This window comes from Drosophila teissieri, chromosome 3L (genome assembly GCF_016746235.2).
Source record: "Drosophila teissieri strain GT53w chromosome 3L, Prin_Dtei_1.1, whole genome shotgun sequence".
Classification (NCBI taxonomy): Eukaryota; Metazoa; Arthropoda; class Insecta; order Diptera; family Drosophilidae; genus Drosophila; species Drosophila teissieri.
The window spans coordinates 21,096,190-21,117,599 of NC_053031.1; the positions used below are offsets into that span (position 1 = coordinate 21,096,190).

Below are 21,410 nucleotides of genomic sequence, written 5' to 3' on the forward strand. Positions count from 1 at the left end.
GAGAGAGAGAGAGAGATTTCTCTTTAGCTGCTCCAATTGGAAACGTAAGCCGCTGCAACTGCAGTTTTCCAATGGGAGCAGCTGGCGCTCTCTCCGAATCCGATCGCCGCTCGCTCTGTCTCTCTCTCTCTCTTTAGCTTGTGCCACAGTAGCTGCCGAAGGCAATTTTGATTTGCTCGTGTATCGCCCCCCCCCACCTCGCCTACTTCTGATCGGAATCGGGGATTCGGAATCGTATAAGACAGCCTTTGAAGGTCCCTTTTCCAGTTGGCGGACGTATCCTTAAAGTAAGCATAGCCCAACTGACTTGGCAGCGCTCCAAATGCGGTGACTTCTTGGCTTTGTTATATACATATATCCCCACTCCCCTCCCAACTACCCCTGCCACGCCCCACCGCCCCTCGGCGACGACAATTCCATTAAAAGTTGTACGTTGTCACTTTGCGTTAACTTATCTGTGGAGCATGTTGTGCGATCGCATTTTTATTGTCGCCATTGTCTCTCGCTCTCCCCATCGCTCTTTCGCCTGGCTTCTTTACCCTGCCCACACAGGGAAGCCTACACACACTAAAAAACTACACTCGGAATAATAAGTAGAGGAATTTACGAGCATTTAAGTTTTCATTGAAAAACAGAGAGCACAGGGGTTTTTACATAAATATTATACCTTTTAAATATCGTGTGAGCCTGTGGAAAACTGTATGGTTAAGTGGATAGTATAGTATGGTATAAAATGTAATTATTTGAAAGAAAAAAAACAGTATATAAATTACAGAAATAAAGAACATTTTATAAAAAAATGTTCAACCTATTAGTTTACTAATCTACATCCTTTGCTCGCTCCGTGCATCAAATGCATCCCCATCTCATGTGCGTCGGCAGCGTTCTGCAACGTTTCTTTGTCGCTCGCTTTTTGTGTAGCACTTGGCCTGCTCCCCACTTGACAATGCTTTGCATGCCGGGCACCATCCAGTATCTCCCCCCTTTCACTGCGCCGCCTGCTCCTCCTGCTCCTCCTGCTCTTCCTCCTGCTCCTGCTGCTTCTGCTGCTCTCAGCCCATTCAGCTCGATCCCAACCCATCCCAATCCGAATCCCATCCTGCTCCTCACCAGCTTGTCATATTCCATGTTTGTGGCGGCGACAAAAGCTTTTGCGGCCGCCTCTGCCTGCGTCGACTTCGCTGCGCGCACAATCAGCAACTCGGCATCTTGTTCGCTGTCCCTTTGTGCGCCTTTCGCCTGAATTGCATTAAGCAGAGTCGACGGTGCACTGCAAGAAAATACTGAATTCATATTTAATTCGCTCCTAACAGCATGCAAGCAAATGCAACCTTAAATAGGGTTTACATTCAGCTTAAAAATCAATCCAACACTTTAATCCAACAACTTTCAAGATGGTTCAAGACTCCAAATAAGTTATATATAAATATATAAACTAAATATATAAACTAAACTAGCTAAATCCGAAGTTGAAAGCCTTTTAATAGAAAAACTTAATTTAACGCAGTTGAAATCGAGTTTTTATTATCATGTGAAATAAACATAGAACCTAGAATATTCTTCTGCAGTGTGCTAACGAACTAAAGTTTCGATTCTTATACTGTGTATTAGTTTTCAGATTTGGTTTCACTTGGGTATTTCTAGCAGTGCAGGGACGTTGGTAGCGGCGACGCAGGCCATTCCAACCTTGTTCTGCCACAGAAAAAGACATCGCTCGGCTGAAATCAACCGCTCGCTTGCCACGAAACCCTCGGAACCCTCGAAACCCACTCCCCATTCCTCCGTATTCCGCCCACTCCCATTGCTCATTTTTAATGTGCAATTCCGTATGTACAGCTCGTAGCCATGGCCACCATTCCGCTCCCAATGGATGTCTGTGTGTGTGTGTGTGTGTGTTTGCATAGCAGCTTGGTTGCTAGTTAGGCATGTGCCACCTCCAGCTCCAAGCTTCAAGCTGCCAGTTCCAAGTTCCGATCCCCAGCCGCCGACTTCGGCTGAAAACCCCAGATCACAGCTTAGTCTTATGACCAAACGAGTGCAGCTCCGTTTATCGGCCGGCCTAACCTTGTTAGGATTGTAAAATGTAAACCGAAGGCGTTGCCTCGGACTCAGTGCTCTACTCGGACTTACACAGGCCGAACGACTCTAGGATCTCTCTAAGAAATGAAGAGATAATTGCTCTCCCAATAGCACTTTTGATATCCAGCTTACAGTATGGAATTCCCTTTCTTTCAGTGTAGCCTAGCTCTAGCTCCTTCACTGATCGGCTGGGCATGCAGCTAAATTTCGCTCGACTGGCACACGCTCAAGATGCCTCCATCCGCGTCCTCGTCTTGGTCCTCAACCACGGTCATCGTTAATCGAAAACGGGCTGCGCCGTCGCCCTGCGGTTACGAGTGTCGCCAGGCCAAAGCGAGCCGCAGATTGAGTGGAGCAGGGTAGGAAGGGGAGTGCTTTCGGGGGATCCATGAAGGGGCCTTTAAGCCTGGCCAACAACTGTGCGCGTGCGCAGAACAGCCAACCCGGCAATGTGTTCATTTCGGTACCATATTTCGTTCGGTGGTGCAGAAATTATGCCCGGTAGTCATGCAGCTCCAGCAACTCATGAAGCAATACACCGGGAAATAAACCTGAATATTTATTTTATTACCTCAGCATCCAGAAACTGGTCTTGTTTTATCAGCAACCATTTCCCTACAGGATCAGAAAGTCTTGCCAAATAAACAATAATAATACAGAATGGAAGCATAAATATAAATTACATGTAAAATACATGAAAATAGGTAAAACATATTTTTCCTTGTGCTTTCGCTAATCGCGAGAAGGTCGAAATTCAAGCGAGTATTTGACTGATGGACTGACGCAGTCTCTGTGGCCAACGTGAGTGACTAGTTGACTGCCAGACACGCGGCTTGATTGGACGCCTTGTCCACGTCCACGTCGGCGTCCAGATTCAGATTCAGATTCAGATCCGCGTCCAACTCCACAACCGCACTCGCCTCAATGTCCGCCGAAATGGGAAACGGGAATGGGTGGGCTTACGTTTGGACCCGTCCACGAAAATCGGAATGGGCACTGAGTACTGCACACTGCGCTTCGGAATGGAGGCAAATCAGGGACACCAAACGACCGACACCCCAGCGAGACGCAGCGGGCACACATTCGTCATCACAGTTGCGGTCAAGATAATAGCACTTCTTCTTAAAACATATTGTTATCTTTCCGATATTTTAAGAATATGTGCATTGCTTCAAAATAAAAATTACCAAAATAAACCTGATTGAACCAGTTGTCTACTACTTCCGAAAAGTTCTTGTTTCAAGACTAAACATTAACATTCCTAGCAATTTAAATAGCAAAACAACACAATTATATTTTCGGCTTAACTTTCTTACTATGTATGCCCTGCTCCTATATCAAGCTTTCATGACCACTTACTGGCTGACCTCAAATTTTGTGCCCAGGTGTATTGCACATCCATCCATGTAAACATGCACTATTCGCATTCGATTTTGATGCGTATTGATGGCTGCCCGACCAACGTGACTGACGCTAAGCAGCTCCGAGATTAATGGTTCCAAATTAGTCAGTGTCGCTTAGTGGAACGTTGAGCTCGCCCCTCCGACATTTTGGACGTGGAAAATGAACAGGAAAAAGGGGAAGTCCACGGCACTAGAAGCAGCTTAAGCGGATTCATTAAGACCAACCGCTGGAGTCAAAATAAAAGTCAATTACGATTCATCACAATGAGTTCGTACAATTGAAGGTAACAGATCAGACCGGAGAAAAGCCAGAAAACAGAGAGCAAAATAAAAATTAATTTCGACATTGTGTTTACAATATCATCGATCAATAACTGTCAACACAGGGCAGTGTTGCCCTATGTGAAGGGTATATGAGTTATATGAGTTTGGATAGGCAGTTAGATGGGGAGTAGGATAAGAAAAAGAGTTCCTTTTTTTGGTATAGGCACTTTGCCACACATTTTAGGTAAACATTTCGAGAATCGCATAGAAGGACACATTGTCATAATCCCCAATTCTCAATCGCGATTTTCTTTTACGAATCGCAACGAAGAGCACATCGATTTCGGCTCGAGCACGCCTCCAATTTCGCTGCACCCATAATGTAATACAAATTACATTCCTTGTATTTATTTCTTTACCGATTTCTGGGGGTCTTCGATTTGAGATTGCGGGCGATGAGAGTGGAGATGCGAGAAACTGGAGACCACCTGGCGTCTGCAGACCCCGCTAATTGCACTGTGTGTACGCAGGGCACAAAGGAAAGTTGCCAGGTGATGATATCAGCATGATCAAGCACTTAAGTAAGTACAAATGATTCCCTCTTTTTGTGCTGCTCCCTTGCCCTTGCACCCCCAGTTAGTTAGATGGTACGGAAAAGTTTACAAATTGTTGATTCAACGCGGCATGAAATCGGCTTGAAACTTTGTACAACTTTAATTAACCGATTTCTGCCGACACAGCGCGGGAATGGTGGTAAAAGTCATAGAAATAAGTTAAATTACATTTAAGCCGATTAAAGTTCAGCTCGCTTTCGGCCAAACGATTCGATTTGTCTCGTTTGGAAGGGCTAAGACCGCCGATGACCGTTCGATCGTATGGCGGCAGATGGTTTCACTCACAAAGTTCATTAAAAGTGGCCAAGTTAATGCGCTGGGCAAACAACGGACATAAAACTGGAAACCCCGATACGAAACTCAAGCCTGAACTCGTTCCATGCATACTTGGGCGGTGATTTTTCCCAAAACCTAATTTTCAATTTACCAAAACAATTAACAACAAATTTTATTGGCTTTTAAGCCAGTCAAACACTCGAAACAGTGAGCGCATCGTAAAACCGGGAATATGTATCTCACAGAATGCCGCTATTGATCCAGCATGTTTGTACAGACCCGAAGATTTGTTTGCTTTTCTATTCTTCTAAAAGTACGTGTGTATCTTTTAATTAACAGATCCCGGAATGGGATCTATAAAACAGTTGTAACCGAATCCGCTCTACCTATTTGATTTGTTTGATTGGCAAATGGCATGTATTTCACTTGGGTTCGGGTCGGTTTTCTTCGCTTTGCATTCCCAACATGGCTTCATCTGTAAATCTCTCGATGGGCAAAGTAGGTGCCAGCCAGCATGTTGTTTTGCATGTCGAAATCAGCTCCTATCCTACAGGCTACTCCATGCTGTTCCATGCTGCTCCTTGCTGATCCACGTGGGCCAAGTCGCGGCCTAGCCACTGCAACTGCCACAACGTGCCATAAATTTATGGCACTACTAAAAATAGTAGTGGTAAATGGTAGTCATGGAGTGCGCAGTCCGGAGTATCTGGGCATCTTCGTGCTGTTATGGCGACTCTTACATTATGTTGCCTTTGTTTCCATCGCGCATTACATGGGAGAAGGACGAGAATTATATGCAAGTGAAAATGCCATTTAAAAGCAGATAAATAAACTTAATGCGAACCAGCGCCGCAGGAAAGGATGAAAAGTGTCATTTCTGTGGATATTTATGTCTGTTATGGGGGCATTCCATAAAGTCCAGTGAGGAATATCCTGTGGAGCAGATGGAAGGGGAACCCGCCTCCACATCGCAACTTACTTGGCCAACTCTATTATTAGGCCCAGCTGAGAACCGTTAAGCCACAATCTACCTGTGACCCCAAATTGGCCCTTGCGTGCCACAAAACAGCGTCTGGGCCATCGCCATCGCCATCGCCATCGCCATCGCCGTCAGATCTCAGCCCTTAAATGCTGCGTTTGCGAAGCGCAAAGGAAGCTATAAATAACAATTAAATGTATTATTAAACTAATTCGAAAATGCAGCTACAAGAGGACGAAAGGCAGTCAGTCATGCGATCTCCAAACCTGCCACATAAATTTTTGGTAGCCCCGCTTTCTAGCGAACTTGGTCGGCTAATTTACATTTCGCTGTTGTGTGTCCGTGTCGCCGTTGTTGAGTAAAAGTACTCAAGCCGTCGAACGTCGTTTTTAAAAAATTGTGCCCCACGGCCAGAGGACCCAGCCCCAGTTTTTAGGCCCCGTCATCCCGGGACCAATCAATTATGGAATCGGTCAATGATCAGCATGGAGCTGCCGACTCCCGCCTGCACGCAATGGCCCAAAGGAGTCGGAGTCGATGGTCACTCGCTGGCCGGTGGACCCTGGTCGCGAAAGTTCCAACAACTAACTTATAGTGTGATCAATTAAACTCTTTAAATGAATACTAGGAAATTAAAAGTATTTTCGAACCAAATATTCATATTCATATCCAAATTCGTATTTCTTTTATAAGAAGAGTGGAGTGAAAATCATTTTTAACGATATATAGTATTTTATTCATTCATTTCCTTTCAACGCAAAAAGAGTCATTGAATAACGTACTTCGGTTCTAATATCACGATGTAAATGTCTAATTTTTAAACAAAACATTGATATTTAGATATATACAACCCTACAGATTCATCTACCGCCTACAAAATATTAAACAAAATCCAAAATCATATTGCAGTATATTAATGCAGAATGTTTATTTCGGTGCTCTGTTTAGCGGGATAGCAACAAATTAATGCTTTTCTCAATGAAAGGTTTTACGAAATGAACATCTGTATAGACACCGGGAAACTTCCTGCTGGCACAACCGATCCCAAAAGACACAATGCCGCAGACTTGCTTATTGTAAACCAAAGGACCTCCTGAATCGTAGGTGCAAGCATCCTTTTTTCCCAAAACTGAGGCGCAAAACATGCTGTCCGAAATGGAAACTGCGTAGAGGGAATGACATTTTGTCAAAAAAGTACTTCCATTTCATGAAGTTACATTGCAAGCTTTCTCACCTGCTTCCCGATAGACGTCGCGGCACACTTTTTTTTCAATCACAGGCACTGAAACCGTTCGCAGCATAAGGTTCGGACCCATGCTGTCCGAATGGGTCATTCCCCAGCCGGAAACGACCAGGATCATTCCCGGAGTCAAGGGCGTAGAGCACAAGGATACAGTTGCGATGTTTTTTCCCACCATGGGCCGATTCAGCAGCACCACAGCCACGTCCATGGTCATGGAGACCATTTTAAACTGCCCCGACTTGATGATGCGCTTTACTTGACGCCGAACGCCAGTGTCGCTAAGTCTCGAGATGCCACCATCTACACTCCAGGCTTCACTGAGCTCTCGGTCCTCAAAACAGTGCGCCGCCGTCAGAACAATTAGTTCCCTGATTAAGGCACCGCCACAGATGAAATTATTGTAGTAGCGCATTGCCATTAGGTAACCGCCCAACTTCTCGTTGGTGGTTACTCGGCCACCAACAACGCGGGTTTGATAAGCCCGGGGCATCACTATTTTGGCCAACTTATTCACGTCAATGGTCTCGTTGTACTTCAGGGCATAATTGTGCATTGAAATGCCAATCAGCAGCAAGAGAATCTGGAGACGTTGCATTGCGAGCGGTGAATGGATTCCAAAAGCCGCTTCGTGTCCGACCGTATAAAAGTCGCATTAGGCCAACTAATTGAGGTGTAAAATATTTTGATGAGAAATATTATTAATAAATTAACGGCAACCGCTTGATGCTCTTCTAACAAGTCAGCTAGCAAACCCCTTTAAAATATCTCCGTTCGTGTGCCAACTCATATGCTTCTGTCTAACTGTCAGAAAAAACACCTCATAATGTACATAAAATATATTTTTTTAAATTATTCGTTTTGTACTGAGCATGTGTTTTAGGCCACGCCTCGGTCTAAGAAGGATCACGAAACAAGTTCAGAAATGGCTTACTCGACAGCAATATCCAATGAGTACGGCCTCAGTGGTGGTCCAGTATCACGAAGCACCAGACAAATCTGAAGGTGACCGAAAACATTACCGTGCCCTGACCTTATCGAATGGATTACGTGCTATGCTAATATCGGACTCTTATATTGATGAGCCGTCAATTCATCGTGCTTCCAGCGAAAGTTTGAATTCCTCTATAGAGCATTTCCACGGAAAATTGGCGGCATGTGCAGTACTTGTTGGCGTTGGATCATTTAGTGAACCGCGACAGTATCAGGGATTAGCTCATTTTGTGGAACATATGATATTTATGGGATCTGAGAAATTCCCCGTGGAGAATGAATTCGATTCGTTTGTGACTAAAAGCGGAGGCTTCAGTAATGCGCATACTGAAAATGAAGACACTTGCTTTTACTTTGAGGTGGATGAAGCTCACCTGGATAGGAGTATGGACCTATTTATGAACTTGATAAAGGCTCCCCTAATGCTCCCTGATGCCATGAGTCGCGAACGCTCTGCCGTCCAGTCGGAGTTCGAACAGACCTATATGCGAGATGAGGTGCGGAGAGATCAGATTCTGGCGAGCTTAGCTAGTGAGGGGTATCCACATGGCACATTCAGTTGGGGTAATTTTAAGACCCTTCAAGAGGGCGTGGATGACAGCAAGCTGCACAAGGAGCTTCACAAGTTTTGCCGAGACCACTACGGCTCCAACCGAATGGTAGTTGCCATTCAGGCTCAGCTGTCGTTGGATGAGTTGGAGGAATTGCTTGTTCGTCATTGTGCAGATATTCCTACTAGCCAGGAGAATCCCATTGACGTTTCCCAGTTTAATTACCAAAAAGCGTTTCGAGAGCAATTCTACAAGGATTTATTCCTAGTTCAGCCGGTTGAAGATGTGTGCAAGCTGGAGCTAACTTGGGTGTTACCCCCGATGAAGAACTTTTATCGCAGCAAGCCGGACATCTTTATTTCCCAACTCATTGGTTATGAGGGAGTTGGAAGTCTATGTTCTTACCTACGACATCGTCTCTGGTGCATTAGCGTTATGGCAGGAGTTGGTGGTAGTAGTTTCGACTCCAACTCAATATACTCCTTATTCAATATATGTATATATTTGACGGATGATGGATTCGATCACATGGACGAGGTGTTAGAAGCCACATTTGCGTGGATTAAACTTCTAATTAATAGCGATCAACTTCAAGCTTCCTACAGGGAATTTCAGCAAATTGAAAATAATAATTTTCGATTTCAAATCGAGCTACCCTCTATTGACAATGTTCAAAGCATTGTTGAGAGCTTCAACTACCTGCCCTCAAAAGATGTCCTCACAGGACCTCAGCTTTATTTTCAGTACGAGGAATCAGCTATTGAGCTTCTAAGACAGCATCTAAATAAATTTGATTTTAATATAATGATCTCATCTTATATACCATATGAAGAAAATGATTACGACCAGAAAGAACCTTGGTTTGGAACTCAATTCAAAACCACCTCTATGCCCTCAAAATGGCAAACTATGTGGGAACATCCAGCGACTTTAAACGAGTTGCAATATCCGCAACCAAATCCCTTTGTAACCACGGATTTTACAATACATTGGGTAGAATCAGGAAGACCACATATTTCCAGAAGTCCGAAGGCCTTGATCAGAAATGATTTATGCGAACTCTGGTTTCGCCAGGATAACATTTTCAAACTTCCAGATGGGTATATAAACCTGTACTTTATTACTCCCCTAGTTCGTGAAAATGTTAAGCAATATATGCTGGGAGTACTTTTTACCTATTTAGTGGAGTTCCGAATGGCCGAACAATTATACCCAGCATTGGAGGCTGGTCTAACTTATGGCCTATACATCGGTGATAAGGGATTGGTTATGCGTGTCAGTGGCTACAATGAAAAGCTTCCCCTGTTGGTAGAAATAATATTAAACATGATGAAGACTATTGAGCTGGATAGTGACCAAGTGAATGCATTTAAAGATCTTAAGAAGCGACAAATTTATAATGCCCTAATAAACGGAAAAACTCTCAATCTTGACTTGCGACTTAGCATTTTGGAAAACAAACGTTTTGGCATGATTTCAAAATACGAAGCCGTTGATGATATAACCATAGAGGACATAAAAGTCTTTAAAGATAATTTTCATAAAAAAATGTATATAAAAGGTTTAGTACAGGGAAATTTTACGGAAGATCAAGCCAAAGAGTTAATGGAAAAAGTACTTTTCACATATAAAAGCGAAAGTGTGGACAATCTATCGGCCCTGGATAATCACTTACTGCAAATCCCATTGGGATCACACTATTTAAGAGCTAAAACGCTTAATGAGGATGATTCGAATACAATTATAACCAATTACTACCAAATAGGGCCGAGTGATCTGAAACTGGAATGTATCATGGATTTGGTGGAATTAATTGTAGAGGAGCCGTTTTTCAACCAATTAAGGACTCAAGAGCAATTGGGCTACAGCTTGGGAATTCATCAACGAATTGGCTATGGTGTGTTGGCTTTTCTAATCACAATAAATACCCAGGAGACGAAACATCGGGCAGATTACGTGGAGCAACGTATTGAAGCCTTTCGGTCTCGAATGGCTGAACTTGTCTTACAGATGAGTGATACAGAGTTTATGAACATACGAGAAACTCTAATTAGTGGAAAAAAACTGGGCGACACAAGTTTGGATGAGGAAGTTTTGAGAAATTGGAGTGAAATTGTCACCGGAGAATACTTTTTTAATCGAATAGAAACGCAGATACAAACGCTGGACAATTTATCCAAGGAGGATGTTTTAAACTTCCTCTATGATTATGATAAAAATAATTTAAGAAAACTCTCTGTTCAAGTAGTGGGAAACCATACTCAAACATCGGATTCGACAGCCCAAGCCAGTCGTTCCGGATCTTTGAGTAACTTTTTAGACGATGTACAGGACGATATGGCAAATGAACTAGTTTCAGCTAAGCCAATGACCGATAAGATCAGACTTGAGTTTTTAGGAGAGAGCGATGACCCTTCAAGCATTAAGGATATTTATGCCTTTAAAAAGTCTCTATATGTATTTCCGCTGTTCAACACCAATCCCAATCTTGCAAAAAAATCATAAAATCAGAACTTCCAATAAACCTACTTCGATTACCACTGCTTAAAAGACTTCATAACGTTGCTCAGCATGAAAAATGCTTAAAAAATGTTGTCTTGTTGTAAAGCATAACCAGAACAAATTATGATTCTCTCCTAATTCATTGTGAATATGACTTAATGCCGGACTACGGCATCCAATCTTACCAGTGAAAATATTAAGTATTCCAAGCTAGATATGCCTATAAATTACCGAGGCTAATCCGATAGACCGATATTAAAGGAGAGACCACATTATATTTTAAAAATGATTTCCAAATAAAGAAAGCTTATTTTTATCGCTTTGCTAGCAACGCATTAATGCTCTTTTCGATAAAAGGCTTCACGTACATAACATCCGTGTAGACGCCAGGATAACGTTTGCTAGCACATCCGATGCCAAAGGACACTATCCCACAAACCTGCTTTTTGAGCACCATCGGTCCACCGGAGTCAAAGGTGCACGCATCCTTACGTCCCAGCACAGCAGCACATATCATGCTATCTGTTATTTTAGCTGTAAAATAATAAAGTATATAAGATAAATAATACAAAAGCCCAATTTATGTTCCATTTTAACTTACCCATGGGCTGATAGGCAGCGCGACAGTTCTTTCTGTGAATAATTGGCACTGTCACCGTACGCAGTAAGTTTTGGGGTCCACGTCCCCGGGGAGCGGTCATGCCCCATCCGGAAACCACCAGTTCTACGCCTGGGTTAAGGGTCACCGAGCATAAATCTAACTTACCGATGTTTTTACCCGTCATGGGAGTTTTCAGCAGCATGACCGCTACATCCATATTCATGTCGTCCTCTCGAAATTGTTCGGACAAGATAAAGTCCTTAACATGCCGTCGAATACCTTTCTGATTGAGACTGGACATACCGCCAGCCACAATCCATTCGCTTGGCTTCATTCGACCCAGAAAACAGTGAGCAGCAGTTAGGACGATGTTATCCTTGAGCAGTGTACCACCACAAACAAATTCGTCTTCATAAAGCAATGCTGTTAGGTATCCTCCTAACTTGGAATTGGTGGTCACTTGACCACCAATAACGCGAGTCTCATGTGGTGAAGGAAGTACTATCTTAGCCAAATGTGAAACATCGAGGGTGTGATTTTTGCCCGGTTGACCACCTACATCCGGTAGGGAAAGCACAATTTTCTCCTGTTGTTGACCATATACTTGGACCGAAATTAAAGTGCAAGCCAGCACGCAGCACGCCAGAAGACATGTCATTGTTCACAGGGAGTGGAGTGGAATGCCACTTCCTCAATGAACGTTGCGCCCAAATCAGTACAGAAGTGTGGCGAATGCAGCTAATCCGAGACAAAGTATCAGATAATTTCTCATTACATAATTTTTAAAATTTAATCACCGATTGGCCAGCAATAACTTAATGCTCTGCTCGATAAAGGGCTTCACATACATAATATCCGTGTAGACACCGTAGTATCTTCTACTGGCACATCCTATTCCAAAGGACACGATGCCACACACTTGATTATTGTACACCAACGGACCGCCGGAGTCAAAGGTGCATGCGTCTTTTTTTCCCAGCACTCCGGCGCAAAACATGCTGTCTGTCAAATTAACTGAAAATAAATAATGTTCTTTGAAAAGCTTCTTATGACAAAAGTATTGTCTACATAAATGCGGGTTAAATACCTTTTAAAAGTATATCAAAATGCTTGTAACTTTCCCAATCTAAAGCAACCAAAGTTATTAACCCGTTATTGCCCTGCAATATTTCACTCACCCTTCGGCAGATAGGAAGCACGACACTTTCCTTTATCCACGATTGGCACTGTCACCGTACGCAATAGTTTCTGTGGGCCAAACTCACTGATATCGGTTAGACCCCAACCGGAAACCCGGAGTTCTGTGCCTGGCATTAGGTGTTTTTTGCACAGTACTAGCTTTCCGAGAGTTTTGCCCCTCATGGGTCTCTTCAGCCGCAATATGGCCACATCCATGTTCATGTCATCCTCCCGGAACTGGGCCGACTTGATGACTTCCTTAACTTCACGCTGGATACCTCCATCATTGAGTTTGGAGGCGCCGCCGACGGCCAACCAATCTCTGATCTTCACCCGGCCCAGAAAGCAATGCGCCGCTGTCAGGACGATAAGGTCATGGAGCAGGCTGCCTCCGCAAATGAAGTTCATTTCGTAGCGCAGTGCGATTAGATAGCCACCCAGCTTTCCATTCGTAGTGACCTCACCACCGACGACACGGGTCTGGAAAGCAGGAGATTGCACTACCTCTGCCAACTTTTTCACATCGATGGTCTCGTTGAGGTCCTGGGCAAGGACTTCTGCGCTGGTCAGAGTGGCGGCCAGCAAGCAGTAAAGCAACAGGCGTTGCATTTCAGACGAGGGGTGGAGAGCAAAAACACCAGACTGTTTCTGACCAACTACTCTATTAAAGCGTTGAGAAACAACTTAAGCCAAGCCAATGGAAATAATTCAAGACTTCGTCGTACGGCAATTGAGTTTAATTGCTGGTAATTGGAAAGTGTACACTGTGGTCTGTGTTTGTTTGGCAGTTGTTAATTGAGCGGCGGTTGCGGATCTAGGAGAAGCTCAGGGGTCTGATCTCCTGAAGGAGCTGGCGAAGATAGTACATCTGGTTGGCATCGCGATTACGCATATCCGTGGCATGTGGATACATGGAGTTGATCAGCTGATGCAGATCCGAGTAGGTCTATTGGGTAGAGATATTAAATACGTTTTCTTATAATATTATTGACATTCGGAGCTCACCCCAATATTACGCCAGGTACTTTTAAAATGCAGCTTTATCACTTTGCTATCGTCCGAACAGAGCTCCGAAACTTCAACGAAGGTCGAGACCTCGGGCGTCACACGGACCGTGACCTCCGAACCATCGTGTACATCCCTGGTATTTCGTAGGCAAAGCACGATGTCCCGATCTCTCGCTAGACGATTCCACTGGCTGCGGCTAAACTTCATCAGCTTAATGTGGACGGCGATGGCATCGTAGATATGCAACTCAGCCGCCAGGTGCTTCTGCGAAAAATAGCCCTGATCGATGTAGAAACAAGCGTCGAGCTCCGCAAACACGTTCAGGTTCATGTCCTGAAGGCGCTGTAGTGAGACGTAAAAAGGAAATGAATTATCTCTGGAGGTTAGACATATTAAACCTTGCGAAGCTCGACGAAGTCCGAGATGGGTTTATCGATATTTATATACTTGAAGGGTCTAGCAATGTACTCCTTGGGTATATCAATCGCATGGCACCGGATGCCATCCTTGCTTATGAAAAAGACAACACGCACATGGTGGGTGTCCAAGGTTAAGATGATCTCATCGGGACTGCAAGGCAAACACAAAATAGACTAATTATGTTAGGCTCAGCTTAAGCGCAATCATAATCCCCTACTTCTGCTCGTTCTTCTCCAATTCCCAGTGACTGAAGGGGAAGTGCGCGTATCGTCGATAGGCGAATCCGAAATGTCCCAATCGATCTGTCTTCAACGTAACCACCTTACTTTCCCTATCGAAACTCGACTCCAGAATGAACTCGGTAGTCCAGTGGGCGACTTTTATGGGCTCTGAACTTTCCGAGGGCCGTTGACTATCTTTACTGGTCTTAAGTAATTGCCCACCAGTTTCGCTGGTTTCACTAAGTTCGTACTCTATTTCCATCGGTCGAAATACGCTTAGGTTGCTTTCCTCCAACCCTAATTGTCTGACAGACCGTCTTCCGAAATAACTCTGTCGATGAGACCGAGTCGTAGGCAGGGGATCCGGAAAAGTTTTCCTGCTCATTCTGACGGCGTAGGTGTTTTGATCCACTATTCTTTTCGGAGCATCCATGTATTTGTTCTTAATGCCTTCTAATGTTCTTAAAAGGCCAATCATGGTAGTATCCTCTTTCGCACTATCAATGCGGCCAGCTTTCACATGCAAGTCGGTCACCAAAGGAAACTTTGGATACAGTCGCTCTGGATTGGACTGGTCTTCGTAATTGAAACAGAACTCCTCCATTTGAGAAGATCCCACTGAGTCGGTCAATCGCCTTTTGTAAAGTTGAACAAGCGGTGTTTTTTTTAACGCCTGTGCTTCCATCTTCTCATCCTTGAAGTCTAGCGGGAACTTAAGCGAGGATATTATTCTGGGTAGACATTGATCCTGAAGAAGGCGAAGATCTCTTCTTGATATTGGCTCCTCCAGCAGCTTAAAGTTGTTGAACGTACTCTCATATCGTGTCTGCTCCGTTTCCATAGCGCTCTGTCGCACAATTGCTAGAGCAGATGGGCGATAGATATTGATGGAATTTTCTCGAGCCGGCTGGTGGTATGTCGGCTTGTTACTTTCTGAAGACTTTTCTTCTCCCGTGCTCACAGGCCCTGACGTGGAAGTCACTCCGTGTACCGATTCGCTTTGCTTTCGGAAGGACTTTCGCATATATTTTTTCTTTTTATCTAGCTTTTTTACCAATTCCTCTGCTTTAACTTCCTGCGGTCGCTCCATTTCACTCTCAAAGAATTGGCAAACCATGGGCTCTCCCCATATACATAAATGATTGGGCACCTTGAAGGTGAGAAAGTAATAAGGTAGCTCGTTTGGTTCCAAATGCAGTGGAACTTCCGAGGCTTCCTCGAAGACGGTATTACGCTTTGTATCTGTACCGATTCCCCATTTGGTAGACCGCCTACTAGGTTCCTGTTCCTTCGAACCGTCCAAAATATTCAGTGACTTCCGCAGTAGGCGTCCATCCTCATGCAGCGTTATATTACATTTCTCAAAAGCGGTATGTTTGGCTTTTTGCACAAACACCAATGAGACTATGCCTCCTATGATGATAAAACGACGCAGGTTCACCTATAAGCTCCATTTCAAAAAATCAAATCATTACCATTGGCTTAGACACATACCTCTGATGGCTGTAAGTTGATATTGTTTGGATGGAAATATCTATTAAAGAAGTCAGAGCAATCTCTTTTCTCGTGCTCCAGAAATATCTTGTGGGGATCAGGAAACATGCCAGCTGGAAGCTCTTGTGGCATTTTTGGCGGCTTTGGAATCTTTACTCTTTTCTTCTGAGGTTTCTTTTTTTCCTTTGCTTCGGCGTCGGCGATAAAACTGGAAAAGAATAAACGTTGCGTATTACGATAATATGACTTTATTCCTGACCCTGTATATGTATATTTACGATATGGCCTCATTGTAAGCCCTCATTTCCGTTTCCATTCGGGTCACGAGTTCCTCCTGTATATCCATCTGGGTCATCCATTCGCTCATTACACTATCTCCGATGTCCACCAGACCGCAGTTGGGGCTCATGGAACTATCGATGGCCAGCTCGAAGCTTTTGGTCAGATGGGAGAGCGGATCGAAGAAGGTGCGCACACACCGCAGAGTAAGATTGTCGCAAAGCACACTAAGTGGCAGTTGAACAGTTACACCCACGCAGTTCAAATTGGAGCGCATTAGCGGTAGCCTTAAAATAATGATTAATGAATCTTCAGATACTCGTAGTCCTAATAAGACAATGACATACTTCAAATAATTGAATCGAATGGGTACATCCTGCAGTCCCCATATCTCCAGGTCGAAATTGCTGCATTTATAGCAGTAAGATGACAAGATACTGTCCTTGTTCCTACGAGAGAGGTGCAAAGTTTCGATCAAATCGATGAAGGAAAATAGAAATTCGCATGGCCCTACGTCATCAAGGCATCAGGAGAACAGACCACGCGATAGGTCAGCTTGTCAAGGAACCTGTCAATTTCCCCATAAAGTTCATTAGGAATCTAGACAGAAAACTAAAACACCTTGATTCCTAGAACCGTAGTGCTAATATACAGTAAGATTTTACCTTATCCAACTCACGGACTTGAAATGTTGGCAGACGTAGCAGCTCATCATCGTTACGAAGAACTCTCCCAACCCTTTCTATGGTTGCCAGGATTTTCCCCACTGTTTCATCGTAGAGCTTTCCTATGTTTGGCTTTAATTTTTCCAAGTTTTTACGGGTCATGTCGTCTCTATTAGGTGCTTGAGAGAGTACACTACGATCGTCCACGGAAAGAACCCAGCTTACTTCATCAGCGCAGGACTCTTGCTCCTTATAATTAAGCTGGAATATGAATTTTCGAATTTCGGCAGGACGACTGGGGTTAGGCAATCCATCACAGGCCAAGTAACTATTCCATTTGTCGTTACGCAACTTTTGTTTCTGAAGTTCCCCGTGCTCTTCGATGGCATCTGGAGAAAAGACTTGCTCAAATTCTAAATATTTTACAGAAAAGCATTATTGCAATACTCTACCATCAATAAAGGCTACACTTGTCCTAAGATCCGCCAAACGCTGCATATACGTATTTCTTCGGGCCATCCACTCTTCCTCCGAAAGAAGTTCCACTGTTGGTTTTTGGGAAACCGCGTCCTGGTTTTTCTTTTTTACCATTTTTTTAACAAGTTTTTTTGTGTATTTTGTATAAGTGTATCTGTGTCAATTAATGAATGTAACTGACAGCAAAGACATTTTTTAAAAATGACTGTAATCCGACAATATGAATCATTGTAAAATTTATACAGAAATCTTGACAATCCTAGGAGTAACTCAAAGGACGAATCTCATTCAGAAGCCTTTTAATATAGACGAAAAGCATCGCGTCTTTATTGGAACCCTCTAGGGAATGGGGATTTAGCGAGTAAATGGCCTGCCCAAAGTCATTATAAGTCTGCAGTTAGGGAATTGTTGATACCAAGCCTAAGAAGATGAAGTAAATATTCACGTTAACGTTCCGCCAAGTGTCCTCGTAACGAAGCTTGACCACATTCACATCATCCGAACACATCTCGGAGATCTTGACAAAGGTTGTCTTCTCGGGTGTAATACGCATGGTGACCTCCGAATAGTCCGAGTTGTCCTTAGCTATCTTCATGTCCATGACGATGTCACGGCGTTGGGCGAGGCGATTCCAGCTGGATCGGTAGAACTTCATCAGCTTGCATTGCAGGGCCATGGTATTGTAGGTGTGCAGCTCCGTAGCAATATGCTTGATGGAGAAGTATCCATTTTTAATGTAATAACTAGCATCGTTTTCGGCAAAAATGTTTAGGTTCTTTTCAATGAGCAACTGAAAAAGAGAAAATAGGGCTAAAACAGGTTATGAACTCTCCACATGCCTACCTTTCTCAAATTGCGAAAGTCCGAGATCGGCTCAACAAAGTCCAAGTACTTCACCGGCTTGGCAGTATATCCTTTCACCAGATCAGTCACATAGCCCCGCACTCCTCGGGCTGTGATGTAGAAAAACATTCGCACATGAAATGTGTCCAGACTCAGTATGATTTCATCTGGACTGTATATGGTGGGATTTTATACAAAAAAAAGCTACTAAACGATGTGTTAGACCACGTACTTATCCTCACTTGGCTGTAGACACCAATCGCGGAATGGAAAGTGCTCGTATCGCTTGAAGGCCAATCCGAAAATACCCAACCGATCCGTCCTAAAGGTAAGTGTGTTTGTTTCCAGATCTATCTGTGATTCCATTATGTACTTTTTCGTCCAGTGATCTAGCCATATTGGAGGTTCACTGTCCACAGGACGAGTCTTGTCCGAATCATCAAACCTTGATGACTTTCGGGTTGATCGCCGTTTCATCGCAGAACCACTTCTCCTAGTTTTCGAAGCCCTTGACATGTCCATCTTATTTTGTAAATTAGTATTTTTAAGCTTTAAATCTGATGAACTTATGGCAATCATTATATCTGACTCATTTATTTTGGTTTTAGCATCTAAACCACTCTTTTTGCCATTTAAATGTGCAAAAGAAGACCTCTCCCTAAAACTTAAAGCACTTGATCTTCCATCAATATTTTTGTTTTCCGACTTCTCAGCCTTTTTCTCGGACTTCTTCGACTTTTGAAGATCAATTTGATCTAACAATTCTAGGGGCCTCTGCAAGTATTTTTCTTTGATGGTCTCCAAAGTGGACACTAGTCCACACGCCGTGGCTGTATCCGCAGAATTTATATATGACAAAAAGTCACCAGATGAGAACTCTAGAACACCCGCCTTGTCGAAAATAGGAAACGTCCTTTCTGGGCGATCTTGCGATTCAAAATCAAAGAAGACCTCCGCTGGTGTTTTAGCCTCTATAGTTGTTTCGGTATCAGACCTTTTTACCAGGCGGTTTGGCTTTGCCTTAAGAGCTTCGGCTGTTAGATGGTCTTCGATAAATTCGCTTGGAAACTTAAACGAGGAAATTATGAGAGGCAGACAAATTTTTTCCAGCTTCATTATTTCTATCTTATTTAACGGCTTCTCCAAATTGAAATCCGTTATCGGCTCTCCCCTGGAAGGAAAAGGTCCATAGATAATACTCTGCTTTAGAAGGGATTTGAGAGGTGGTGAAAACTGATTAGCCAATGTCGATCGCACACTGCTGTCCTCCCTTCTGTTCAATTCCGTTGATATACGTATGGGAGAAAGTAAATTTAGCGTCACGAGAGTGGCCCGATCTGGAGTCCGTGTTGGGGTCTGGAGCTCCCTTGAATAATGGCACACCTCGGGCTTGCCCCACCTACATAGATCTGGCGGCAACTGCAGGGTAACCACAAAGAACGGCAGCTCATCATCATTCAGCTTCATTTGGGAAGTACCGAGCGTCATTCTGGTGTACTCTGTAAGTCGGGACTTTCGAGAATCTTTTTTGGCCACCACTTGGGGTATGACCTCTAAAACACGACCCTTCTCATGCAGGACGATATTGAACTTCTCAAATTGCGTTTGATCCGGTCGCCGCACGAATGAGATGTTATAGACTCCGCCAACAATAATACAGTCCCTAAGATTTACCTAAAGGAAAGTTATTTAAAGATATTAACCTTTGGAAACATCTACTCACCTCCTCAGGGGTCAAACTAAGATTGTCTGGATGGAAATAGGTTCTCAGGAACTGCTTGTATTGATCCTCTTCGCGAAGAAGGAACTCATTGAATATTTCGGGATACATTCCCTGAGGTACAAGGGGCACTGTCTTCGGGACCTTCGGGATAACTATCTTTGGACGCTTATCACCATCGCCGCCCTTGCCAAACTTGGCCTCCTTGGCAGCCTGCTCGGTTCGCTCGACAATGAGCTGCATTAGCTCCTCATACTCCGCCCTCCTCCGATTCATGATGCTCAAAGTCTCCTCCTGGATATCGTTCTGCATCAACCACTCACCAACCACAGATTCCTCCATGTCGGTGAGTCCAGCATTAGGCATGAAAGCGCTGTCGACCGTCGAAGGTTCGTAGCTTTTGGCTTGCGGCGAGTGGTGGTCAAAACTGGTGTGGACACAGCGGATGGTAAGACAATCCCACAGAGCACTTAGGGGTACCTGGACCTTGACACCCGTTTCCTTAAAATCGACCATCATTAGCGGCACTCTACAAGAGAGATGATTGAAAACTACTATCCGGATGAAAGTTACTGCGGGATCTCACTCCAACTGCTGAAACAGAATGGGAACGTTGTAAAGACCCCAGAGATCCATGCGCCATAGATCACATGAGTGGCTCCATCTAGCCACTATTCCATTAACGGATCTTAAATGAGATTTTAAATGTACTTAACACACAATGCAAATAAAACACCTACTTCATATAGGCCTTTTGCATGCGCAATATGCGATAAGTAAGTCGATCAAAGAGGCTTTCAATCTCCAGTTGGACATCTCTATAGACCTGTGAGTAGCTCATTGGATTAGTAGCTCTTAAATTGGATATCCACCCACTTCCATAAGATCGGCCAATACATTTTTATGCATGCGTTCCATTTCCACCTCATTATCCATCAGAATATCCACCTGCTGCAATACATCCATACACTTCCTTAAATTACTCTCAAAATAAGCACCAGGATTATCAACAGCGGTTCTCTGCAACACTGGTCGCGTTAAGTCCTTTTGGTAAATATCTTGTGTTAGAATACTACGCTCGTCCACCCCCATTGTCCAGTCAATAGAGTTTTTCGATTCGACTTCTTCGAAGTGACGAATTTTGGCCAAGAAAGTTCGAATCTCGATTGGGGATCGGACCTTGGGCAAGCCATCACACCGAAGAAACTGATCCCAACGGTCCTGATTCGACCGCTCTTCCTCTAGCAGTCTAAAATGCAGGAGAGCCTCTACAAAGGGGATCACGATTTTTACCAACTCTATTCGAATTGACCAATACTTTACTTCTGAATGTAGAACAGGCTGCGGCAATATCGTGCATTCGACTGGTGTAATTCTTTTGACGCTCCATCATTTCGGCTTCGCTTATCAGAGTCGTTGTTTCCACATATGTACCACTTTCTTTTCCCATCCTAACCTATTTCACCAAATAACTGGTATTAGTATCCTCCTAAATAATTTTTGTTTTTTTATTTGTGTGTATATTTTTGGTGTTTTTTGGTTGAGTACATGTATACATCTGAAAGTTGAAACAAGGATTGTGTAGAAAAAAAGGTGGGGTTG

The 21,410-nt window shown here is 43.7% G+C and overlaps 6 protein-coding genes across 14 annotated transcripts; 1 reads left to right on the forward strand and 5 right to left on the reverse strand.

Moving 5' to 3' along the window:
• Window positions 1–6,518: 6,518 nt before the first annotated feature.
• Window positions 6,519–7,490, reverse strand: LOC122618242 (seminase). The gene is made up of 2 exons (XM_043794520.1): window positions 6,850–7,490; window positions 6,519–6,777 (listed from the first exon to the last, which is right to left on the reverse strand). Exons 1-2 carry the CDS (start codon window positions 7,451–7,453, stop codon window positions 6,560–6,562), a joined length of 822 nt encoding a protein of 273 aa, XP_043650455.1. The 5' UTR covers window positions 7,454–7,490; the 3' UTR covers window positions 6,519–6,559.
• Window positions 7,491–7,643: 153 nt separating this feature from the next.
• On the forward strand, window positions 7,644–11,014 carry LOC122618239 (nardilysin). The gene has a single exon (XM_043794515.1). The coding sequence runs from the start codon at window positions 7,728–7,730 to the stop codon at window positions 10,902–10,904; it is 3,177 nt and encodes a 1,058-aa protein (XP_043650450.1). The 5' UTR covers window positions 7,644–7,727; the 3' UTR covers window positions 10,905–11,014.
• Window positions 11,015–11,156: 142 nt separating this feature from the next.
• On the reverse strand, window positions 11,157–12,190 carry LOC122618240 (seminase). The gene is made up of 2 exons (XM_043794516.1): window positions 11,503–12,190; window positions 11,157–11,435 (listed from the first exon to the last, which is right to left on the reverse strand). The coding sequence occupies exons 1-2, from the start codon at window positions 12,158–12,160 to the stop codon at window positions 11,215–11,217; spliced, it is 879 nt and encodes a 292-aa protein (XP_043650451.1). The 5' UTR covers window positions 12,161–12,190; the 3' UTR covers window positions 11,157–11,214.
• Window positions 12,191–12,278: 88 nt separating this feature from the next.
• Window positions 12,279–13,353, reverse strand: LOC122618241 (seminase). Of its 2 annotated transcripts, XM_043794518.1 has the most exons (3): window positions 12,681–13,353; window positions 12,590–12,628; window positions 12,279–12,516 (listed from the first exon to the last, which is right to left on the reverse strand). In XM_043794518.1, the coding sequence occupies exons 1-3, from the start codon at window positions 13,288–13,290 to the stop codon at window positions 12,296–12,298; spliced, it is 870 nt and encodes a 289-aa protein (XP_043650453.1). In that variant the 5' UTR covers window positions 13,291–13,353; the 3' UTR covers window positions 12,279–12,295. The 2 variants fall into 2 exon arrangements, with proteins under 2 accessions (XP_043650453.1, XP_043650454.1); XM_043794519.1 differs by lacking the exon at window positions 12,590–12,628 and having other exon boundaries at window positions 12,681–13,351.
• Window positions 13,354–13,400: 47 nt separating this feature from the next.
• On the reverse strand, window positions 13,401–17,469 carry LOC122618236. Of its 8 annotated transcripts, XM_043794507.1 has the most exons (10): window positions 17,221–17,456; window positions 16,769–17,157; window positions 16,618–16,703; window positions 16,451–16,552; window positions 16,103–16,390; window positions 15,825–16,032; window positions 14,327–15,771; window positions 14,088–14,259; window positions 13,687–14,031; window positions 13,401–13,627 (listed from the first exon to the last, which is right to left on the reverse strand). In XM_043794507.1, exons 1-10 carry the CDS (start codon window positions 17,357–17,359, stop codon window positions 13,496–13,498), a joined length of 3,306 nt encoding a protein of 1,101 aa, XP_043650442.1. In that variant the 5' UTR covers window positions 17,360–17,456; the 3' UTR covers window positions 13,401–13,495. The 8 variants fall into 8 exon arrangements, 7 of the variants coding, with proteins under 7 accessions (XP_043650442.1, XP_043650443.1, XP_043650444.1 ...); XM_043794508.1 differs by lacking the exon at window positions 17,221–17,456 and having other exon boundaries at window positions 16,618–16,671; window positions 16,769–16,955; XM_043794509.1 differs by lacking the exons at window positions 16,618–16,703; window positions 17,221–17,456 and having other exon boundaries at window positions 16,769–16,955.
• On the reverse strand, window positions 17,367–21,352 carry LOC122618235. Its single transcript, XM_043794506.1, has 9 exons — window positions 21,132–21,352; window positions 20,685–21,076; window positions 20,549–20,634; window positions 20,395–20,496; window positions 19,812–20,337; window positions 18,321–19,762; window positions 18,089–18,260; window positions 17,691–18,035; window positions 17,367–17,636 (listed from the first exon to the last, which is right to left on the reverse strand). Exons 1-9 carry the CDS (start codon window positions 21,256–21,258, stop codon window positions 17,505–17,507), a joined length of 3,324 nt encoding a protein of 1,107 aa, XP_043650441.1. The 5' UTR covers window positions 21,259–21,352; the 3' UTR covers window positions 17,367–17,504.
• Between the last annotated feature and the right edge of the window lie 58 nt (window positions 21,353–21,410).